We start from the raw sequence: 15,996 nt of genomic DNA, 5'->3' as shown, positions 1-15,996 counted from the left end.
ACTTCATTCCCTTTGAGGTGGCATACAGTGCGGACACTGTAACCTTGTGTTGTTTATTTCCACATAGCGCAGGATAGTTGAATCATTTTACTGTAGACTATTGAATGCTGCTGTTCTGTATTTACTATGCTTCAGTTCTTGTTCTTGCCTTTTGTAAAGCTATCTATCTATCTATCTATCTATCTATCTATCTATCTATCTATCTATCTATCTATCTATCTATCTATCTATCTAATACATAATCCCCTGTTCTCTGTTCTATCTAATACATAATCCCCTGTTCTCTAACGCCAACAGGCTGGAAGTCTACCCAAGCACCCTGCCAGCAGTCTGGCCCTGCAGAACTTTGACGCCACCTACGGCCACCAGCTGGGAGAGCGACGGTGGCCGTCGGTCCGTGTCAGCTTGCTCTCGGAGCGCAAGTATGGAGCCCTGCTCAACGGCTTCTCTGCCGACGAGGCTGTCGTCGCCGAGCTCGAGGCCCAAGGCTGCAGGGACTTCGTCGTAAACACAGACCACCAGGATGGTAAGGGGCGCCGTTCTAAAGAGTTAAGTCTTAAAAAGAGAAAAGAGTGGCCGCACACACTGATAGCCAAAGTGCCGATTATTTATTGGGATGCAGAGTAGGAAGGGGTACTGATCAACATTCTGTGCCTTTTCAAGTTTAACCCGTTTGGGTGTGGGAACCCCTTTTTGGTGTTTTTAAGCACTATGTTATACTTTAGCTATTGAAACATTGCAGATCTACAAGCTCGTACGCGGTACCGAGTGCCGCACTACGAGCTTTTTTTTTAAATCGTGAAAATGTGGCGCAAATCTTTGAATATATATACTTTCGTTTTTAACTCAAATCTTTGCTTCTGGGAGGTCAAACATATTTTCAGATGGGGGTCGGCGGCCAATATACGTATATTTTTGGGGGTCCTTGACATGAAAATGTTTGAGAACGACTGACATTGAAACATGGGTTTTTCAGAAAAAAAAAGTCATTTTGTAGAATCGAGCTCAGGTCTAAATGGGTTAATGTGGTGCACATGGTTATGTTTTTAAACTGAGGTTTCGCTGAGGATTGCGATTTTTCACGACTTACTGTAGTTCTTGCCGCCCTAGTGTAGAGTTAGAGCATATGCCTTTTATGCGGAATGTTGTGGGTTCGAACCCTGCCTGGGGTTCGACGCCAGCAAGGGCATGCGGTCGCCACGACGGGTTCCCAACGCCAAATCAAACGGGTTCAGATCTGAGCCAAGTCTCCTGGAGAGGCGCGACTGGAGTCTCCGGACATACTGTAAAAGCAAAAACAAACTGTAGTTCTTCTTGTACCCAATAGGTGGAGCAAAGTCAGAGGGCAGGACGGAGGAGGAGTACACTGACGTCGGTCAAGAACTGCCACCGCCACGGCTCAGCCGAAACATCAAGTGTTTAGTGTTTCCAAGAGCAGATATCACAAGATTCAAGCCTACTAGGTGAACATTCTTTCTGCAGTTAAAGTTGAGGGGTGATTGGGGGCTATCCCCCGCTTAGACGCAACACTAGATTTGTTACAACAGGCCCACTGTTGTAAGCTCTGCTATTTTCAGCAAGTGTAAAAAAACGTGACGGCATCAAGGCCCGCCAAAATACATTTATGTCGACTAAATCAACTAGATTTAGTCAACTAAAATCGTATGATATTTAGTCGACTAAATACTAAAACATTCCGGGCGACTAAAACTAAATGAAAACGTTTCAAGAGACTACGACTAAAACTAAAAAAGAAAATTTGCTGCCAAAACCAACGCTGACCCAGACCACACTGCAATCAATGCGGAACGGCTGACAACAGGCTGACTGTAGAGCAGGAAAGCCATGACGAAACGCAGTGATTTAACCAACAAAAGAACGTTGCAAGCAAACGTAAAACAGCGGCCGCGGGGTTGTGACTGAGAAACATACACGTTACCAAAAAAAGGAAACTTTAGAAAGAAAAAAAAGGGGGGACAGTAGATGCACAACGGAGAGCGCTTGTTTCACCTGACAAATCTGCAAAGTCCCCCGTAGACATGTTATGAGCTATTTTCTGTCAGGAAATTCACTCTTGCTACTTCCTAATTAAAAAAACAAAACAAAAACACTTCCAAGCTCCAACACTTACTTAGCAGAAAATAGCTCATAACATGTCTACGGTAGATTTCTAGGAAACAAACACTTTGCAGATTGAAAGAGGATAATTCAAGCTTTCCATACAGCTGCAATGTTGGTGCGTTTAATACAATCGGATTGATGAATGGGCTCTCAATGGCTGGTGTTACAACTCTAGATTCAACCCATTATAACAAGAAATCTAGTGTTTGCAGTTGCAAATTGCGGCTATCCCCCCGCTGAACTCCTAGAGATCTGTTCTGTGCAATAGCATTTGGGATACTGACGTACTGTGTATGTGGTTTAGGTGAATTCATGACACATTTGTGTTGTAAATGTCAGCTAAATGTGCATTCTAATCTTGTTGTTCTGTGTGTCTCTCTCCTGCTTAGACCAGACGTGTATGGCTTAAGGTCTTACTACCTGCTGGATGCTGCCTCCATCTTGCCTTGCCTGGCGCTGGATGTCCAGGAGGGTCACTGTGTGTTGGACCTGTGTGCTGCCCCAGGTGGAAAGGCCCTGGCTCTGCTTCAGAGCCCGGAAATACGTACGTGAGAAGCATGGATCTCATCTTTTTGTCTCTTGGTTTCATATTTTTGTTGCTCTTTTCTTTATTTCCCCGGTAGCCCTGCCTGCATGTAGCCCAGAAGCCCTAATATGATCTGCTTTAGCCAAGGGGGAATTCACATTGGCTGTGCAGTAGATGTTTCATTTCTCAAGTGAGACTATTGTTGTTTCCTCATCTGTCATTAGTTTTAACTCTCTCTCTCTCTCTCTCTCTCTCTCACTCTCTCTGTGTGTGTGTCCTTTATCGATGTTGTTCGATAAAGGGTTTCTATGTGTGAATGATATGTCGGTGTCTCGGACCTCGCGTCTCAAAAAGGTCATCGACGGCTACATTCCAAAGGAGCAGAAAGGGAGACTGCGTGTCACCTCCGAGGATGGCACGAAATGGGGTGAAATCGAGAAGGACGTCTTTGACAGGGTAAAAACAAAACATGGTAGCTGGGCTACATTTACATCAATCAATTGTGGTTGATCAAGAATTGTACATTTATTTTTTAGTTCCAAGCCAACTTATGGAATTTGTACAAAATCAAATCGGTTGCCGTGCTTGAAAGTGTAAGTGTGCTACACGTGCCTTACAAAATGTGGCGCAAATCTTTGAATACATATTCTTGTCCCTGGAACAACACAATTTCAAATGGGAGTCGGCGGCCAAATACATATAATTCTAGGGAAAATGTTTAAGAACCACTGACATAGAAACATAGGTTTTTCAGAAAACTGTCAGGATTTCGAAGACAATAGAGTATAACTACAGGCTTTGACCTTCTGTTCTGTGCCCAGGTCCTCGTTGATGTCCCCTGCACCACAGACAGACTTTCAGTCATGGAGGACGACAACAATATATTCAACAGGAGTAGAACCAAGGAGAGACGCATGCTGCCCCAGCTGCAGATGGAGTTGTTGCTGTAAGTGGCAAGGACAAACAGTTCTGTGTGTGTGTGACTGTGTGCGTGTGCGTGCGTGCGTGCGTGCATGTGTGTGTGTGTGTGCGTGCGTGCGAACATATTATCTGGAGGGGAGCATTGTGTCGGGTATTCTATTAAAGTGGAATTGTTCAGGTTATAAACTTACAGCAGGGTTAAAATGTTACTGGGTGTCTGTCTAACAATAGAAATGAAACGCCATGGGTTAGAGGAGGACCCCACTTGGCAGCCATTTAGCTTGTAGTTTTCTTTCGTAAGTCAAACGGAGTACACGCCAGAAAATGAGTAACGAGTAATTGCGCGTCTGGTCTGATGCCTCGGTATATCCGTTGGCTGCAATGCTTCTGACGCAGACGTGTGACTGAACAGAGATTAAAATAGGGCGCATTTTGCATCACAAAACGTAGTTTATAGTTAAATAATAATTATTATTAATTATTATTAATAATAATAATAAAACAACGACCTCTGCATCCACGGGATGCACTACTGTACTCGGCATGTACAGTAAAAATAATACACGTCAAAAAAACAATCGCGATTGCGGTAAAACAATTATCCAATACACAATATATAACCTTATAAAATGAAATGGGAGTTAAATGCTGCAATTTGTAAAAAATATGACTCCTAACATCGTTGAAGTGGGACTCATCTAAAAGACCATCCCTGCATCCCATCACTGCACTAAAGACAGCTAATCAAATTAATAATCCGTCTCACATTGGCACCCTTGGCTCTCTCACTTTCTAACACACAAGCTCGGTTTCACCCAAACACTGGGAAATAGCACGGATTGGCAATTCCGTACATACACGCCTAGAAAACCCCAAAATCCGTACATATTGCACTGCTGCAGTTTTGACCACGACAGAGGCGTGGCTTTCACTAGTATTGTTATGCACGGAGTTGCCAAATCCGTGCTAGTTCACCGTGTTTGGGTGAGTTGGGTTTGACATTATTTACGATTCTGTGCTATTGGCTTAAAGTTCTCAGTCCTGGGGACGGATTTCAGTCCTGAGGATTTCATAGGGGTCGTGGGGCTACGAGCTTGTAGGTCTGGTATTTTTGAGAAATCAAAGAACGACTGACATGGAAAACTGTCAGGATTTAGAAGACATTTATAGAATCGTTCCCAGGTCAAAAATGCGTTAATCTGCTGTAGTCGTTAACCTGATCTAGAAAACGAGTCTACAAAATCAGCTTTCATGTTTCAAGTTAAAAAACGCTTCCCTTTTTGTTTCCGTCTGTCCTACAGGGCTGGTATCGAGGCGGCGCGTCCTGGGGGAGAGATCGTCTACTCCACCTGCACCCTCTCCCAGCATCAGAACCAGTATGTGGTGGAGCAGGCCATCCACCTGGCTAGAGAGAACCTCGGCATCCACCTTCAGGTCAGTACGCACACACACACACACACACACACACACACACACACACACACGCACACACACACACACACACACACACACACACACACACACACACACACACACACACACACACACTATATATGGTGGTGGCCATGGTGGTTAACCCATTTTGGCCTGACCTCGAAATAAAAAAAAATATCCTCCAGTTTTCTGAAAAAGAAAATAGCAGACCTATAAGCTCGTGGCGCGCTATGAGCTTGTACAGGCGCGTCAGGTTCCTATAACGGCGGTGGGTGCTGGTCTGTAAGCAACGGCAAAGAACAACTTGCAAAAGTGGATCAATTGTAACACACGCCGGCTCCATTCAATACCATTATAGGTCATATTTACACAGTTGACATATTGGCCAATATTATATGTTCTAAAATTGTATTGTATTGTATTGTGTATTCTAAAATTATTGTAGGGTTGTATAACATTGTATAACTCAATAAATCAAACGTTTGTTTAATCAATGTATTTCTGACCAAAAAAAAAAAAAAGCCCAAACTGGTACACCCGATACTATTTAATATTTCCCTTATTTTTGATACATTTTCTTATCACATCTATGGTATGAAAACAATGCCAAGGAGTTGCTTCAATAAAATATAATTGCTTTAAGCTGAAAACGATATGTTTAATGATTTTTTTTTTTTTTTTTTAGCGTTGTTAGTTACATTTATCATGCATGCCGTTACAATTAATCCGACATGCGCAGCAATTGTAACACTGGAACAGCGTCCACGTTCGGTTTAACCCATTCTGAACGGGCACCCATTTTGGTGTTGGCATCATGTTATGCTTTAGCTATTGAAAAATAGCAGATCTACAAGCTCATATCGCGCCACCGAGTGGCGCGCTACGAGCTTGTAGGTCTGCTATTTTTGAAAAATCGAAGAACGACTGACATTTTTTAGAATCTGATCTCAGGTCAGAATGGGTCAATCAGACCAATGTGTGTCCAGTGGAAACCTCGTATGAATCTGATCTCAGGTCAGAATGGGTTAATAACTCCCGACCTGTTTTATAAAAAAAATAACTTGAAGTGGTTTATTGTAGCTGACATGTGTAGGTCCGTTGCCTGAAAATATTACATGTGTAGATAAACGGATCTCTGAGTAAAAAAATGAAACGTGCAAAGTGTTACATCCTTGGCGGCTCTCCCCTACTTTATTTACAATTTGCTAATGAACACAGTGTTTCAGTTCACAACGAACACATTAAATTGTTTCAGTATCTTGTTTCAACATTTCAGCATGATCAATGATAAACAGTAAAGCAGTCGCTTTGTGGCGGTCGCTTATGAGGAAAGTGTTTCTAGAGTCCTTACATTACAGCTATAACATTAAATTGTTTCAGCATCTTGTTTCAACATTTCAGCATGATCAATGATAAACAGCTAGCAGTCGCTTTGTGGCGGTCGCTTATTGACGTACCATTTAATGTACGTGATCCAGGTAAATGTCTCTTTCCAGTAGGGTTGATATTTTCGGGCATATTTGCGGCTTTTGCTCGGCGGCTGGCTATTAGCTGCTATTAGCTCTTAAAAGAGCCGTTGTGTTGGCGCTGATAGTGCCGTCAGCCTCGGCAGCTACTTGTAGAGTCGGTGTTCATCATCGTAGATTCGTAGTCAAATGGAAATGAATCCTGTACTGTAATGTATGTATGCGACATACTCTCTACCTGGCAGCAGAACAAAAGCCACCTTATTAGCATTTGAATGCCCATGGGCGGCGGCCCAACACCTATCTGGCCCGCGCCCGCCGCACAACCCCCGTAAGGTGACTTACAGTGACTATGTGACATTTCATTCAGGACAGTGGGTGCATATTCTGCTAAACAGAAGAATGCCACTGGGTGCAGCTGCGCCTCTGCACCCCCGGAGATGACGCCGGTGAGCTTGTAGATCTGCTATTTTTCAATAGCTAAATTATAACATAATGTTTAAAACACCAAAAGGGGTTCCCGCAGACTAACTGTGCTGCCGGAAGAACTCTTCCTATACTTTCGTTCTCTGGTTTGCTGCTTCTTTGCCTATACAGTATATGCAATTGCAAAAAGAGCAGATTAACTCTTTTTTTGTTATACTGTACCGTCCACTCCAACACATGTCTGATCATTTGGCAGCGACTCAATGCGTTCAGGCCTGTAGTCGTGTTCAAGGTGATCAGTTCAAAACGAGCATCGGAATGGGGAAGAAAGGTGATTTTGAACGTGGTTCATGGCTGTTGATTTGGTAAACAAAATTAGCTAGACCCTTTTTTATTTTATTTTAATAAAAGCACACGACCATCAGAGCTGGTGACCTCTGCAGGCATGCCAGGCAGTCTTGTGAAAGGCCAGGCAACAGTGAGAGAATTCACCGGCATCTCAAACTCAGAACTTTGCAGCATTGCAATTTAGCTATGAGCAACTCTTCCACTTGCTGTCTTGACCCTGTTGCTTACAGTATATACTCATTTATAGTGTTTTAAATCGTATTTAAAACACAGTGTGTTTCTACTTGCCCATTTGAAATAGAAGCTTGCAGTTATAAATTGAAACCAAAAATACAAAATCCTTTGCACGGTTTGGTTAACCACAGGGGAGGTCTAGAGAGGAGTAATGTCAACTCCATAGACACAAATAAACTAACATATCATGTGACTAGTAAAAACATATGCTTTTATCTCAATTCCTAACTCTGCAAAATGCTGAAAAAGATCTTTGAAGGTTGAATGCACTTTTTACAGGTCCATTGATTGAAAGGTTACAGGTCTGTAAACCTTTCAACTGACAGCACAACTTTTCTAACAAAATACTAAAACAAACAAACAAGAGAGAACGCGTCACTGCAGACCTAGCTGGACGACCCTGTGTCGTTCAGACTTTCATTCAAGTTTTATTTATTCTCGAAATTAAATGAAACATTTTTTTTTAATTAGTTAAACTCATTTTCAGTGTCGTCGAGTAATACAATCATCTATCATATAGAAAAACCATCACAATACATCAGAAGATCAGGAAAAGAAAAACAAAAGCTAGGTATACAAAGGTATACAATGTGAATTACATGTATGTTTACAAATAAAAAGCTAAGACAAATTTCAAAACGATCTAAAAACAATTACATGATATTGTGCGGGTCTGTAATGCTCACCAAGGTTTTAAAACGACTCAAGGGTACCAATGTGGTCAATTTCGATGTCGTTTGCAGGTCATTGTATTGGGGCCACACAGAAGGTAAAAGCAGATCTACCAAGTTCAGAGTTCACTTTTGGTACCTTGAATTTGGGGAAATTTACTTTGACTTACTTTGACTTACTGTGACTTAATTTGACATCACAAACTCCCCGTTGTTTTATAATATTCCTCCACAAGCCTTTAGACCTATACGCCTCGTTAGATGCAAAACCTTACCGTAATAAGAGGCAGGTTGAAATCTAAAAAACAACAACAAACACACTTAAATAAAATCATAATAAATAAATAGCTGATCTTCCTTTGTTTTGCACTAAAAGTAAATGTGTTTACGGTTTGCTTCCTTTTAATCCGTTTGCTGTTCCTGTTTTATGTCTCTAATGTAAAGCACGTTAAGCTGCATGTTTTGTTTGAAAGGTGCTATAATGACAATTATGTCTGTCATCTAATTAGCTTTAAATAATGTAAATATTAGTATTAGTATAGTATAAATATATATACTTGGCACACTAAATGAGAATGAATTTCAGTCAAAAAAGTGAATAGAAATCATATCAATAATATTCTGAAGGCCATGCCAGTGGATGTACGGGTCAAAGTTATATACAGTATATTATTTTGTTCTGTATGGCTCTCTGACAGAAAGAGTCTCTCTGCAGAAAATAATGACAATGTCAATCTAAATACAGATGGTAACTTTTTTATTTTTTTATTTCCACCTTCGCACCAATGAATGCCCATCTCAGGTCCTCGACCTCCGCCCCCTCACAAGGCTGTTCAGCAACACTTTTACCTTCGCCCCTGACTTGGCCCTGGGCGAGATGGTCCTTCCACACCTCACAGCCAACTTCGGACCCATCTACATGTGCAAGCTCAGGAAGCTGGGTTAGATTAGGAGGAGGAGGAGGACGACTGTATAGTAGTAGACTGGATCTCCATTTAGAGGAAAAGAAATGTCAAAAACTAAAAATAACCTTCATCTGATTACTATATTACCATGGATGGACACTAGAGGGTGCTAATAATGCGTGCCATTATAGGTACCATGGTTGAGGGAAAGCTGTTTCGTGGCGCTTCTGTGTACCCTTAACCCATTTAGACCCGAGGACGATTCTACAAATGTCTTATAATTATGTTTCTATGTCAGTGGTTCTCAAAGTTTTTAATGTGAAGCAACCCAGGGACCCCCCCCCCCCCAGAAGCAAAGATTTGAGTGAAAAACCTTCGCTCTGAAAGATTATATTTTCAAAGATTTGTGCCACATTTTCACGATAAAAATAATAATAAAAAATAGCAGATCTACAAGCTCGTAGAGTGCCGCGCCATGAGCTTGTAGATCTGCTATTTTTCAATAGCTAAAGTATAAGATAATGCTATAAACACCAAAAGGGGGGTTCCCCCCTGGAATGGGTTAAGGCGTGACGCATTTCTACAGTATATGGAAATATCTGTGCTCATCTATAGATTGTTTTAGGTCTAATATTCCGTAGACACCACTGCTATTATCAGGTTCAATATACTTATACGTCTAAAAATGGGTTATGCGAAACAAGGTCATAATGAGCAGACATATAGGTAATGACTTCTTTCTTTTGACTATTTGGGATTCTTCTCATATACGCGGGCCTCTATAGAGTAGAGCTTTTCATTATTCTGGTTTGGTAGTGATTCCAGTTTATTTCCGACATCATCACCCCAAAGCAGAAACGTTTCCCCCTCTCTTCTTATCACAGCATAATGTGAGTGGTGAAAGGTACCTCTTTTTTTCCATCACACCACTGACGACCCTTTATGTTGTCCTATACCGACCAGGCAATGTAGCATGAAAAAGCTGTGTGTGCGTGCGTGCGTGTGCGTGTGCGTGTGCGTGTGCGTGTGCGTGTGCGTGTGCGTGTGCGTGTGCGTGTGTGTGTGTGTGTGCGTGTGTGTGTGCGTGTGTGTGTGTGCGCGCGTGCGAGCGAGCGAGTGTCTAACGAGCGGGACACACACGAGTGTCATCGACATCCCACTGTCATTAAGCGGCTCGGGAGTGCAGGAGCCGCGTCCCATCGCCGTTGAGGGGTAGAAGAGAGGGGCCGAGCGCTCGGCGGCGGCACTCCCAGATGAACATTAAAGAGGCAAGAGAGACGGTGCTAAAAATGGGAACGTCTCGCCTCACTTTGCCCCCCCCACCCCACCACCACCACCACCCCTTTCTTCTTTTCTTTTTTTTTTATTCCACAGATGAGTGCAGATAATTTCCAGTAGCGATTGTGAGTGATTACTGTATTACCGCGGTAAAAGGGGGGATGTACCGGCGAATGCGGAGGGAATTAATGAGACATAAAAACTATTTTTGTATTGACTGCTTTCGTCTCCGGCGGGGTGGCCCCCTCTGGATGCCTATGCACGCATCTTGTGATTACCTAAACGTATTGTAAATATGTGTTTCTTATGGGCCCTTACATAAATTTACATGTTTTACCACTTAGGAGATGGCAGACTATTAGAGATGAGTTACTCTCTAGTCCTCCATGTATCTGTGTGGACTGACCGGCTGGCTGCTTTATTATTGAATTAGCCAATGATGCGCTGCTGTGTTTTTGCATCTCTGTAAAGCTTGCGTCAAAGAAACTATATCCGAAAGATGAATATTGTGGATTTAACTACACACTGTTGCTATGGTGTTATTATTTGCTATGTATGCAAATTTTGTGTAAATATTTGTTAATAAAAAAACCAAATACAGTAATGTTCTCATGCCTTGTACCTATTGGAATTAAATAATGATGGAAGTGAAACGGAGAGCACCTTAGTTTATTGCATTGGTAAGAGGAAATGCTTGGAATCTTATAGCCCTAACTAAATTAAGATGTCGGTACCTCCTAGCAAATCCAAAAATCGATATATTGGTGCATCCTATGGTGGCAAAGTTCCTGAACTTTATTTCCCACATTTCGTATTTAATATATTTTTGCTCGGGTTTATAAATTATAACGGGTCAAAGTTAAGTTAATTGGGAGGATGTTTTTTTTTTAAAGCATTGTTTGACGTTGGGTGAGTGGATTGTCTTTATTTGACATTTTGTATTTGTCACATGAAAACGAATATGACAAACTACTGACTTTGTAATTGTGTTTATTATTATTATTATTATGTGGCTGTTAGAATCCAGTTCTGAGTGCAGGAAGGACTATACGTGAAGGCTTTTGGGGTTGTCTTCCGTGGCCCCCAAAACAGCTGATGCCTTTACTCGTATTGGACCATATATAGTCCCCTTCAGATCAGAAGTTTATGGTATTGGACCATATAATTATAGTCCCCTTCAGATCAGAAGTTTATGGTATTGGACCATATAATTATAGTCCCCTTTGGATCAGAAGTTTATGGTATTGGACCATATAATTATAGTCCCCTTCGGATCAGAAGTTTATGGTATTGGACCATATAATTATAGTCCCCTTCAGATCAGAAGTTTATGGTATTGGACCATAGTTCCCTTCAGATCAGAAGTCTCCAGTAACTATAGTTTATGTATTAGACCATATATAGTCCCCTTCAGATCAGAAGTCTCCACTAACTATCCTATGCTTGCAATGCAAGGTTAGTTCTAGTGACTAGAATCTAGTCCGTCTCCCCTAGTGTCTTAAATGGCTCTATTATGAGCTAAATTCATTGTGTGTGTGTGTGTGTGTGTGTGTGTGTGTGTGTGTGTGTGTGTGTGTGTGTGTGTGTGTGTGTGTGTGTGTGTGTGTGTGTGTGTGTGTGTGTGTTTGTTTAGTAGTGCATGTTTTTCTTAAAGCCCAGGGGCATGGATCAGACATGCGTATAGGCTGTGGGAGAGAGAGATTATCTCACCAGTGGTGGTCTTTGTCCCAGACACGCTGTGAGGAGTGGTCCCAGCAGGACTCTCTCTCTCTCTCTCTCTCCCTCCCCTGTCGTCCCCCCATACCACCACAGCAAACGCAGCATGATATACACACTATAATATATTGCACATTAGTAACATTCATTTTCTCTGACCGTATTTTCAGGTTTCTCATAAGATGTTTCACCACTAGGAGGAATAGCAAATAATTGTATCTCTGCTGTGCATTTTACTCTGTTTTTGAGTTTGAAACTTGACATTTTGGATGTTGGCCTGGATGAAAGTGGTTATTTTAAGTTCACACTTCACAGCAGTGTTGGTTTCGTCGACTAAAACTAAGACGAAAAATGTTCGCCGACTACCTTTTTTCACGGACTAAAACTAAATTAAAACTAAACTATGATGACTTAAACTATGACTAAATATATTGACAATTTCGTCAAAGAAATGAAAAACTAGACTAAAATGTTAGGGAGGGACTAGTGGACAAGAGATCAAGTTGCATGCTGAAAATGGAAGATGCGACGCGTTGTAAGCTTGTAGATCTGCTATTTTCAGCATGCAACCAAAGTGTAAAGTCTGACATTACGACGTCAAGGCCTGTCAAAACACATTTTAGTCGACTAAATCAACTGTAGATTTAGTCGACTAAAATCTTATGACACTTAGTCGACTAAAACTGGACTAACACTAGAACATTCCAGGTGACTAAAATGTGACTAAAACTAAATGGAACTTATTCAAAAGACCATGACTAAAACTAAAATCAAAATGTGCCGTCAAAAACAACACTGCTTCTCAGGTCAAACCCTGTTTCATCATTTATTTGATGGTTTTCCTGATCACATTCCTTTACGCAGCTGGGTCGTTCCACCACATTGAAAAGTGAGTGAGAAAAGTGTGAAAGTGAAATTAAAGCAGCTGGACCAAATCCACACATTTCACCAAAAGGATCAGGATTTAATCTCAAGTATAGGCCAACAACAAAATATAAAGATACAAATAATTAGCAATTTGCGTCTACATGCATTAATCCTTAATGTTTATGTAAAAACATTAACAAGTATGTACAGTGAATTTGTTTAGTACAAATGTTGCCCTTTTGGCCTATACACTTAATTCTTACATCTATTCTTAACATCCACACTGTACTCATAAGTAGTCCAATTATTGTATATGGAGTTTTCACTACAGTCATGTAGATTTTATATTTCCCTTTTTTTGTGCCTTTTATGAGAACGGATTGTGCTCCAAATGATTTCACGCATGACTTTGTGTGATGTGTCATTATACTGTCTTGACACCATAACTCCTGTAACTGGCGCAAGGAGCATACCCACTGGTTTAGGCATGGGCCCCACATTGGAAATGCAAGCATTGGTTTAACCCGTTTCCACCTGAGATTCTAAAAAGATATTCTGGAAAAACTTCATGTTTCTATGTGTCAGTGGTTGTCAAACTATTTCATGTCAAGGACCCCCAGAATTATATGCATTTGGCCTCCGGCCCCCCCATCTGAAAATATGTTGTTCCAGGGACCCCCCCTGGAGCAACAGAAAATATTTAAAAACGTTCGCTCTGAAAGAATATATTCAAAGATCTGTGTCACATTTTCACGGTTTTTCAAAAATAGCAGACCTACGAGCTCGTAGCGCGGCACTCGGTGCCATGCTATGAGCTTGTAGATCTGCTATTTTTCAATATAGCTAAAGTATGACATAATGCTTAAAACACAAAGGGGGTTCCCGTACAAAATGGCTTAAGCTGGACCTGGATTAAACTGAGAGAGAATGGGAGTTTTCTTCCCTCTAAGAAGATTAGCCGCGGAGGGGTGAGATGGCAGGCATGTGTTTAAGAAAAGAGGAGAATAAAGAAAATGAAAGATGAAGTGGAACTAAACGAGATGTGTGCACAGTTCAACCACCTGTTGCTCGCCTCTCTCTGTCTCTCGCTCGTTTGATCAGCGTTCGCGTAAATATGTGAAGTATATTGTTTGTTATCTTTGTCCAAATAATTCAGGTTTCTGAGTTATGTATGCACATACATGCATGTGTTTGTTTGCAAATGTGTCTGTGTCTGACCTTTCCGTGGCTAATCATTCGGTTTACATCCACCTTTTGATGAATTTAATAAGCAACATTCTAGTACAATATTTACCCTGAATGGTATACCATTCATTCCACTGGGAATTTAACTTTCTATTATGTACTGAAATGTCCTTAATTGGCTGGGTTTCCCGAAGACATTTTCTGTTGCACGTAGCTTGAACACACTAATCGGCTTGATGATTATGGCATATACAGTAGCTCTCGGAAATCGATGGTGTCGATGTCGATGGTCGATGGTGACGTAATAAAGATAGGTTTCAGATTACATACATGTATACGTACAGACATTACCTTTAATTCACCCGACACTGAAACATACCCTAATTCGTCACCATCGTACCATCAGTATATATACCTACCAAGCATACACACATAAATAAGCCAGCCGACTGCAGTACTTTCAAATTACAATTTACGTACATGTATACATACATGCGTTACCTGTTGCCCAACCAATATTGAAACATATCGTAATTACGTCATCATTGACAGCCAGTTATAACCCGACTTTACTATTTAATTTCAATGTTTTACAGAGAGGTTGAGATTTAAAAATTCGAGGCACTCGACAGAGTGCAGTTCTAGTTTAATTTGTATTGTTGAGTCTTACTAGCCTTTACCCATTCGAATATATGAACACCAAATGATGTACAGTGTGGGTAATGTGATTTAATAGATCATATTATTGGTGTATTTTGAGGTGTAATCAATTTGGTCTCAGAGGCACTTGTCCGTCGAGCAAGTAGTAGGCCTACAGGAAAGGTGCAATTCTGGGTAAATGGCTAAGTGCGGTTGCCTCGGTCGCACACGAAGCCTTCGGAAAACATAGGCCCCTCCCTCTGAATCTGCTAGCCAATTTCAATATCAAGTCACCCCTGCCATCATGTGTACTCCGCTGTACACTGCCCACTTGTGGCGACACTATGAAAGGGCAGCCTGCAAAAAATGACTGATAAAAATTAGGATATTTTAGAGCACTTTGTGCTTCAGTATGTTGACAAGCTTTGGCACCTGCCCACAGTGCCAAAACTACTAGTAATTGGTGTACTGACCATGGTATTACTGTGTTTACAGTAACTGACCAGCCAACTGGCCTGACCTGAACTCAACAGAGAACCTATGTCATGAGGAAGGTGTGAGACATGAACAATACAGATGAACTTACGGCTGTTATCAAAGCAAACCTGGGCTTCCTCAACACCTCAACAGTGCCTGATTACCTCCATGCCACGCCCCATTGATGAAATAATTTGCTCAAAAGTAGCCCAGATCAAGTATCGACTGCATACATTAATATACCTTTCAGACAATATGCCGTAATAATCATCAAGATTAAAACAGAAAAAGGGTTTAAATACTTCACTTTGTGCGCAATGAATTGAGAATATAATATATGAACGTTTCACTTTTTAAATTATATTACGGAAGAAAATGAACTTTTACAACATTTATTTTAGAAGGAAGCTGTATTGACTGCAGGATTAAATGTGGTGGAGAATACGCTATAGCTGCTATGGGAGGGTTAGTTGGTTGGTTGGTTGGTTGTACCCATTTGTTGTGTAATGTTACTAAAAGTTACTCTGAAAATTAGTTTATCTTTTATAGTTTATAGTTAGAAAAGTTAGTTTATCTTAAAACAATAACTTAGCACAAAGAAATCAGTTGTGTGGATCTCAGGCATTTTGTGGTCAGCCTGTGACATCATATGCCGTCACAACTCTGTCATATCTATCTATGAAATATGACTCCCAAAGATTGGCGAGGTTTCAGCCCCATTGACTTCCATTATAACATGTACGTTATATTAAGTATAAATCATTATGTGGGAATAATAGTGG

General features: G+C 41.1%; 1 protein-coding gene across 1 annotated transcript in view; it reads left to right on the top strand.

Moving 5' to 3' along the window:
• The window catches only part of LOC310871127 (5-cytosine rRNA methyltransferase NSUN4-like), a gene marked incomplete at its 3' end in the record, with an annotated part of 117,463 nt that overhangs the window by 786 nt on the left and 100,681 nt on the right, over positions 1 to 15,996 (top strand). Inside the window, exons 2-7 of the mRNA XM_083782616.1 lie at positions 298 to 526; positions 1,328 to 1,463; positions 2,511 to 2,665; positions 2,949 to 3,103; positions 3,469 to 3,593; positions 4,870 to 5,002. Of these exons, the coding sequence (XP_083638742.1) occupies positions 298 to 526; positions 1,328 to 1,463; positions 2,511 to 2,665; positions 2,949 to 3,103; positions 3,469 to 3,593; positions 4,870 to 5,002 (933 nt within the window). The remainder of the gene's footprint in view (positions 1 to 297; positions 527 to 1,327; positions 1,464 to 2,510; positions 2,666 to 2,948; positions 3,104 to 3,468; positions 3,594 to 4,869; positions 5,003 to 15,996) is intronic.

The sequence above is a fragment of the Protomyctophum parallelum genome (assembly GCF_964188405.1).
Source record: "Protomyctophum parallelum genome assembly, chromosome: 14".
Taxonomy (NCBI): domain Eukaryota; kingdom Metazoa; phylum Chordata; class Actinopteri; order Myctophiformes; family Myctophidae; genus Protomyctophum; species Protomyctophum parallelum.
Note: the sequence above shows the minus strand (reverse complement) of the source record. Positions and strands in the feature narration are given on the sequence as shown.